Below are 8,669 nucleotides of genomic sequence, written 5' to 3' on the forward strand. Positions count from 1 at the left end.
AAAAAAATTACTTCATTTTGTTGAAGGCAAGGAGGGCGGTAAATTACTTTATTTCGAAAAACTTAAAAAAAATATCATGATAAAACCAACGCTACTATTAACATGAATCACTTCATCATTACTATAAACAAAATAAAGTATGTGTTCACTGAGAGATTTGAGCAATTCAAAAGAAATGCAAGTACTCTGACGTTTATATTAGATTCTCTCAACACAAAAACAAATGAGATTAACTTTAAGCTATTTGTAATTGATGCTTTTCGCTTCAAATTAAATTGCTAGATTTGAAAACCAAACATTTGTGGAGCTGTAAGTTCACAGATCTCAAGAGCAAGTTTGATAATTTGGAGGTCCAGTAAAACATGCACGTTTCACTGTACAACTGGACAGCTCTAAAAAAATGCCGCGAGTTTAGGCCCTACTATGTTACGCATGAAATAGTCTTGCAGGATGCTAAAGTAAGGTGAAGAAGTTGGCTTTTGGATTGGAGAGCTGACGATCTTTGGGTCCACATATTCATGCGAATACAATCAAAGTAGAGAAGCCAACTAACAAATAAAAATCTAGAGGCTTCTTTAAACTGAAAGCAACTTATGAGCCAGGTTTAAACAAACTTTCAAAAGGCATGCAAGGCGAAACTGTTGTATATAGTATTCAATAATTAAAGTTATATACTTTGATTACTGATTTTATTATTCTAGCAGAGCTAGATAAAAAATGTTAATACTTTTTTTTCTGCGAAATATATGTATGTTTTTATTTGAATATATATGCCGACCACTTATCAAGGGGAAGCAACAAATATTCATGAACTTTTTCACATGAACAAAAGTAGTAGTACAATATAAAGTAAAATAATTGTTTATTTATTATTTTCAATACAACTAATCATCTGTTATTCCGTAATATTGTCTCCATTCTTGTTACATTTTGGACTTCTGGATAATTAATTTACTCTAAAATAAGTAAAAAAGCATTAGATCAATGACCGGCTGAATTTTTAAAGATGGGAAAATACCGTTTTACTTAATTCCCTTGTTGGTTTAACTCTTTAAATTAAGGGACAAGATAAAAAAAAAACATTATGAAACCATGCACATCAACTTGTTTTCTTTATTTCAAAATATTTATGGAACATTTCATGTTTTCATAAACAAATTCACAGCAAGATTAACATTGAAAAATGTTTCCTTATCTTACCAGCCAGTAAAAGTTGAATCAAAACCAGTTGTCAAGAAGGAGCTTCTTGAAGAACCTTTGCTGAAAGAAAACCCCAACAGATTTGTGTTATTTCCCATCCAGTACCATGATATCTGGCAGATGTATAAAAAGGCAGAAGCCTCCTTTTGGACAGCTGAGGAGGTGGATTTGTCTAAGGACCTGGATCATTGGGAAAAATTGAAGCCCGAAGAGAAACATTTTATCTCACATGTTTTGGCTTTTTTCGCAGCCAGTGATGGCATTGTTAATGAAAATTTGGTTGAGAGGTTCAGTAAAGAGGTCCAAGTAACAGAGGCTCGTTGTTTCTACGGCTTCCAAATTGCTATGGAAAATGTTCACAGTGAAATGTACAGTCTACTCATTGACACATACATTAAAGATTCAAAAGGAAGGGAATTTTTGTTCAATGCCATAGAAACTCTGCCATGTGTGACAAAGAAAGCTGAATGGGCCATCAAGTGGATTGGTGATGAAGAGCACCCATACAGTGAAAGAGTGGTTGCTTTTGCCGCTGTTGAGGGGATTTTCCTTATCTGGTTCCTTCGCTGCCATTTTCTGGTTGAAAAAACGTGGAATTATGCCTGGTCTTACCTTCAGCAATGAATTGATTAGCCGTGATGAGGGATTACACTGTGACTTTGCCTGCTTGATGTTCAAACATTTGTTAAACAAGCCTTCCCAGGATCGCATTTATGAAATCATTAAAGACGCTGTAGTTATAGAACAGGAGTTCCTCACAGATGCTCTGCCAGTCAACCTAATTGGCATGAACTGCAATTTAATGAAACAGTATATTGAATTTGTTGCAGACAGGCTCTTAGTGGAGTTAGGGTGTGAAAAATGCTACAACTCAGAGAATCCATTTGACTTCATGGAACACATATCATTAGAGGGGAAAACAAACTTCTTTGAGAAGAGAGTGGGAGAGTACCAGAAGATGGGGGTCATGAACAAATCCCCCACAAGCCACCAGTTCTCTCTGGAAGAAGACTTCTAAACCTCACTCATCTCTCTCAACCCCTCATCTTGCTCTGTACAGATCTCTCTAATGTATTGTTTTAAAACTACTCCACAATCATTATAGGTTTTATACATGTTTACTTAGAAAGTTTTAACACTGCCTCTTTTTTACTGAGCATTTAACTTGAAATTCTTTTAATTTGGCATTATTTTTAAGAACTATTTATATATTAATGGTACACGTGGTTTGTAGTGTTAAAATTTTTACATTTATTTAATGTCTGCATTTTAAAGACTTAGTTTGTCTGTGTTGTTTTTGTAAATTATTTTGAGAATGCATGACTTATGAAGCAAGAATTTCTAAAATACTGATGGTATGGTGCTAAATTCAATATGTGCAGGTCATTTTCTTATGATAATTTATAGATTTGACAACAGTAATTTTTGACTGGTTTTTATGTGGCATTCATAATTAATACTTGTATATTATACATTTTAAATGCATTAATTTATTTGTAATAAATATTTGTGATAAATTAAAAAAAAAAAAAAAAAAAAAAAAAAAAAAAAAAAAAGATCAAAGTGTATGAGTATGTGAGGAGACTGAACGCTTGAGGTATGGGTAGTATTAAATCTCTTGAAATTGGGATGACGAGTTGAAAGTTAAACATTTTAGTGTGGCCGAGAGTTGATTCATTGTTGATTGGTAGATGGGGTTGAGTAATCGTGTGTTGGAAATCGCATGTTGAGAATGTCGAGTAGTGGCGTTTTAAAAAAAAAAAAAAAAGTTTATTTGGATAATGTTATTTAAGTAGTCGAGAGATGAATAATCGTAGGTTGATCGTTGAGTATAGTTAGACGAGATTATCGTAAGTTCGATAATGTCTTGACGGATCATCCTACTTGGGATTGCTCCTAGGTAGGCATCGTCTAGCTGAAAAATCGAAAATAGTTCCAAGCTAAACTTCCTAGGATCAAATCTACCATCAACGACAAAGACTACAGCTATGTACGATACCTCAACAGCCCGCTACATTATCATTACAATACTAGCTCAGCAACTCTAGTTCCATAGACACTACCACTTCACACTAAACAACAAACCAAATGACACCAATTCTAGACTTCAGAACAATAAACTACAACTACCAACAAAGATCAACTACTACCCACTTATTATTTTTTAATGCAAGAATCGACTCAAGAATACAAAGACACGAAACGACCATATACTATTTAGTGATTTTATGTACTTTATAGGAAATGCATGACAAAGGTATAACATTAGTAACAGAACAGTTGAGGTAAACTATGTACGCGGTAAATGATTGACAACAGTGTGAAACACGGCATTTAAAACTCAATTAAACAAAGTGAGCAATGAGCAAGACATTGAGATAGACATTACAATAAGTTATGGGGACGCTAATCTATCGATGTGAACGGTAAAAAGGCAAAGAGCCCCCATGTCAAGGGTCAAAATAATAATACCGTAATACTGATAAAAATATTCAAATAATGGAATTCTACCGGTAGGAGGGTCCGAGCCACTTCTCTACCGGGAATATTGTAAAGTAAAATAGTAATCAGTAAGTATCTGATTCAACTGTCACGTGAACTATGTCACGGACAGAGCAAAGTAAAATTAATAATCAGGTCCGATGACTCGGGTCAACCCAATGTCCGCAGTTTACGGTCTGTAGTAAAATTATATTTTACTCAATAAACACAAAGTTAATATTTTATAAGATTAAAAAGTTTTACATTAAATACAAATGAACTAAGTAAATAATACAATAGCAAAGAGCAAGTGGGAGTAGGGACGACGGCCCTCAACTCCACGTATAAAAGCCAGTAAGAAGAGAGTAAAAGCGATTCAGGTTTTTTTCACCTTAATATACACCTGTACTATGTGTATCACGTGGCTAGTCCCTCCATCCTGACTGGACCGTGCTTTAGGTGTCCACGTGTTGGTCAAGCCAATGATATGATTGGCCGCTATGTCAGATGACCAACGATTTGGGTGCTGAAATAGCATACAAAAAGTGAGTGTGATGGGGTGGGGTATAAGAATGTGGGTAACTGGTGGGTGTCGTAGGCAAGGTAAGATGGCGGCATAACACTTTTACCGCCACACACGACTAAGTCAAATAAAATATTTTAAAATTAATTGCTTATATTAGCTTTTGTCGCAATCAGAACGACTGGGAACAAAAAATAAACCGCAAAGATTGCTAAACATTGAAGTGAAAGATATCACCAAATAACAACTATACAAAGGGAACTCGTAGATGCACGTGTATATACTAATGGCGCTGTTAGAGAACGCTCTCTTAGAACTGTGAGCTGGCCACAGACCGAAACGTTTTAAAATCTACGAATGAAAACTTCAACATCAGTATCGTGAAACCCAAGCACTCTGTGGCATAGACGCCATACCTCATCCACATCATTATCGGCAAACAAGAAGACAATGTAGCTATCTTGCTACTATAAGATAGAGGAATAATGTGACCTAACTACTAGACACATCTATGACATGTGTAGAATTTTCCATTTTAGATTTCATGGTGGCGTAAAATTAATTGACGGGAAATACATATCGGCACATCCCTGAACGGAATAGAGATATTTCGTTTTGGTAGTTGTTTCCCCTATTATAATGTATTGTAACCAGGGGAAGAAACCAATATAGGGAATTTTTATGTGAGAACAAAATTAATAGTACAATATAAACAAAAATGATATTTTAAATGTATTATAAAATATGCAGCTATTAACATTTACTTACCTAATATTACATAAAATTCTGTCAATTTTTCAAAAGTTTTGGATTTCTGAATAATTTAATTTGCTCTAAAATATGTAGAATAACATTAGCTCAATGACCGGCTGCATTTTGCCAGATCGAAAACCGCCGCTTTAACCATATAGCCGTTACCTTTTAATCATAGAAATTTTGGATCCCTTGAAAATCAAGGGACAATATCATTTTGCAATTTTCACTCAGTCGATGAAAGTCGATCTGTTTCTGTTATTTTAGCTTGCAAACAACTTTAATTACTAATAATGTAAAGGGTTACCCGTCAAAAGAGCGCACGACAAAAGAGCGCCGACATAAGAGCGCCGACATAAGAGCGCGCTAATTTCCCGACAAAAGAGCGCCGACATAAGAGCGCAAACTAAAGATCGAAAAACCATATTTAATAAATAGAAACAAGAAGATTAACTCAGATAGGAAGAAATGGTTTGTAGTTAACTCTGTTCTGTTTCATTAAAAAACTAATTGTTCACTTTATTTAAGTAAAAAACTGGTATTGACTGGTATTGACAATTGATATTATCCATTGTTACGAACATCATCATTCTGTAAACGTCGGTCGTTCCGGAATCCCAAAAGACGAAATTTTGCCCTCTTGTTCTCGTTTGGAGTTGTTATCTCTGCAACGTTCTGCGGATTTGGGTATGGCAGCTGCTTGCGTTTTCTCTGTCTTTCTATTGCACGTTGTGAAGCGACGTATGCCGGCAAAAGAGGTACTACTTCCATCGAAATTCCTGCTCTGGCTTGTTGTATAATCTGCCTTGGTTTTTCCAACTCTTGACAGAACAACATCGTTCAACATTTTCATCCGTCCTCGGCAGCCATCTTTCTTACAGCATCTCTTACAGTCGTACTTCCATCAGCATTTGCTCTGTCCTTTCGATATCTGTAGCCTTCGACCAATATCTTCTCCATGTTACTTGGGTTAGAGATATTTTCAAACTGCATTCATAATATATTAACCATAATATATAAATAAACACATGTCGTTTTATCGTACCGCCGATTGTTTAATTAAAATATTCGTTTAGCGTACAACGTGTGTTTTTTTTTTAAATTGACTGCGCTCTTATGTCGGCGCTCACATCTAACAACACATTTCATAACAATATGGCTTGTAAATAAGTCACCAACTTCTCATTTTTTTACGTGCCAGCTAGTATTTTTTAAACCAAATATGTTTTTTTCTTTAAAAAAAAAATTAACAGAAAAGTTACCTCCCCTTTTATTGTATAATATAGACTGCAAGTTGAAGGCAAATACAGCCTACTTACTTTTTTTAAAGAAGTTTACAGTTTGAAATGGAGATTAATGGAGTTATGGACCAGTGCCGGGGGAGGTGTAGACTAGTACTGGGGGAGGTGTAGACTGGTACTGTGGGAGGTGTAGACTAGTACTGAATAAGTACAAAAACGTACAACGTCATGATCCTATCACTTATCTCTGATGGCTCAATGTACAATATTAGCGATATATCGACATTCACATCCTCAGATGTGTTGTATTTACTTGCTGATACAGAAAGGTAGGCCTGATCTCAACAAGTAATGATCCGTAGTTGGATACGGCACGTATAGATGGAGAAAAACAAGTTGACGAAAACAATGTCTACGAAATTTAAAAAAAAACCGCACTATTACCGAAAAGCAAATTGGACCATTTTTAAAATTATAAAACGTTCTTCCTTAAGTTTAATGAACATAAACGAGTTGATCAAAGAAGAACATTTTAAAAACGAAACCAGATACCTTTTTTTTTAATTTTGAAAAATTAATTTCCTTTAAAATGTTAAGGAAAGCTTTAGCTAAATGACCGGCTAAATTTTGTAAGAAATGAAACCACCGCTTAACTGGCCTCAACTGGTCACATACTTGTAATTTTAAATTTTAGATCCCTTGAAATCTAGTTTGGTCCAGGTCATATTGGACCAGAGAAAACATCTGAAGATAACGCACCAGTGCAGAATTCTGACAGTAAAGATATCTGGTCAGAATATGAAGTCCCAGAAGGTTCTGAATTTGATGTAATAGATGATCCTAGACCTCAGTCTGAGTATGATATATTGTATAGTCAATCAGTCACGAGCGAGGATATATTTTTACAAATGGGTAACAAGACATCAGTTACATCTAGCTGTGAAAATATGACAATAAAAATCAAACTTCCAAGCACAAAAATGTCAGAGGTAGAATTAGATGTCAGTCCAAGTGTCTTGACTGCCGCACACCTAACTATAAACTTGGGCTGCACTTACCTCACCATGTTGACCACACGAATGGCAAAGCTCAGTGGGACTCTAAAACATAAACTCTTATTGTGACTTTAAGAATGGTCAGAGACTTTGATGAATTTAACTTCTAAAAAAAATAATTGTGTATTGCATTTATTTTGGTGCTCATAGTGTTAAATCTGAGATAAAAGTGTCTGTCATTGTGTAAAGCTGGTTGTGTATATATATATATATATATATATATATATATATATATATATATATATATATATACACATACACAAACACGCGTACATATATATGTCAGTCTAAGTATAAATGTTTTGAAAAATGAAAAGTGATATATGAACTGAATGTGATATGAAAGTTAATAAAAATGAATTATACAAATCTTGCTTTTTAAAAGTTGAATATGTTTTAAACAATTAAACAGGTTTTCTGTTGTTAAAATATTGTTGTTTTTTTTAAGACAAAATATTATCTGATAATGTGAATAAAATGCATAAAAAAAAAATCCCTTGAAATTAAGGGACAAAAAAAGGACAAAAATTGTTAAGAGACCTTGATCTTGTCCCTTGATTTCTAGGGATCCAAAAATATTGTAATTTTAATACAGATGTAGATAACTACGTGATAAAGCTGTAGAATCCCAACTTAAAAGAACGTCAGCAGGTCATTGAACTAATGCTTGTTTTTTTTTATTTTAGAGCAAATGATTATTCAGAAATCTAAAATGATCAAGAACGGACGGATTATTGCCTAAGAACTTAGGCAGGAAAGCTTTAGCTCAAGGACCTGCTAGTTTTTTTTAAGGAATGAAACCACCACTTGACTATTCTATTATACCATTGTTTTGGATCCCTTGAAATCAAGGGACGAATTGACAGGACGGATCAAGAACAGGGGCCGGCAAACTTCGGCTCGCGAGCCGCATGCGGCTCATTTGATGTCGAGATGCGGCTCTTCGGCTCCAAGCACAAATATTAATCATTTTATTTTATTTTCAAAACTCATAAAAAATATTGTTCTGCAACACTCGGTAATTTACGATAAAATAATAAATATAAACAATACACACTCGCTATTCCGTTAGAATCTTTAGTTACGCCTTATTTCTATGTACTTCCTATTAACTTTTCTACCACAAATTAAAACATTCAACTTCAAGGTGAATATCACAAAGAAACTAAACGAAATAAATGTAAAACTGCATGGAAAGTAAAACCCAGCCTTGCTTGAAGAAGATCATTGTTTCGAAAAAAAATTACTTCACTTTGTTGAAGACACGGAGTGCGGTAAATTACTTTATTATCGGCAATTAAGAAGACAATATGGCTTTCTTGCTACTGTAAGATGGATGAATAATTTGCCCTAACTACTAGACACATCTATGACATGTGAAGATCTATCCATTTTAGATTTCATGGCGGCATACAA

The 8,669-nt window shown here is 34.5% G+C and overlaps 2 protein-coding genes across 2 annotated transcripts; both read left to right on the plus strand.

The window, feature by feature from the left end:
- The first annotated feature begins 1,086 nt into the window (after positions 1-1,086).
- On the plus strand, positions 1,087-2,659 carry LOC131958218 (ribonucleoside-diphosphate reductase small chain-like). Its single transcript, XM_059323106.1, is given in 2 exon segments — positions 1,087-1,749; positions 1,751-2,659. Coding segments are annotated over 2 exon segments (1,125 nt in total). The 5' UTR covers positions 1,087-1,092; the 3' UTR covers positions 2,219-2,659.
- Positions 2,660-6,303: 3,644 nt separating this feature from the next.
- Positions 6,304-7,363, plus strand: LOC131958216 (dynein axonemal assembly factor 6-like). The gene is given in 3 exon segments (XM_059323104.1): positions 6,304-6,351; positions 6,909-7,200; positions 7,203-7,363. Coding segments are annotated over 3 exon segments (501 nt in total).
- Positions 7,364-8,669: the final 1,306 nt, after the last annotated feature.

Source organism: Physella acuta, unplaced genomic scaffold (assembly GCF_028476545.2).
Source record: "Physella acuta isolate Inbredline_101_S28 unplaced genomic scaffold, ASM2847654v3 ptg001302l, whole genome shotgun sequence".
In the NCBI taxonomy this organism is placed as follows: Eukaryota; Metazoa; Mollusca; class Gastropoda; family Physidae; genus Physella; species Physella acuta.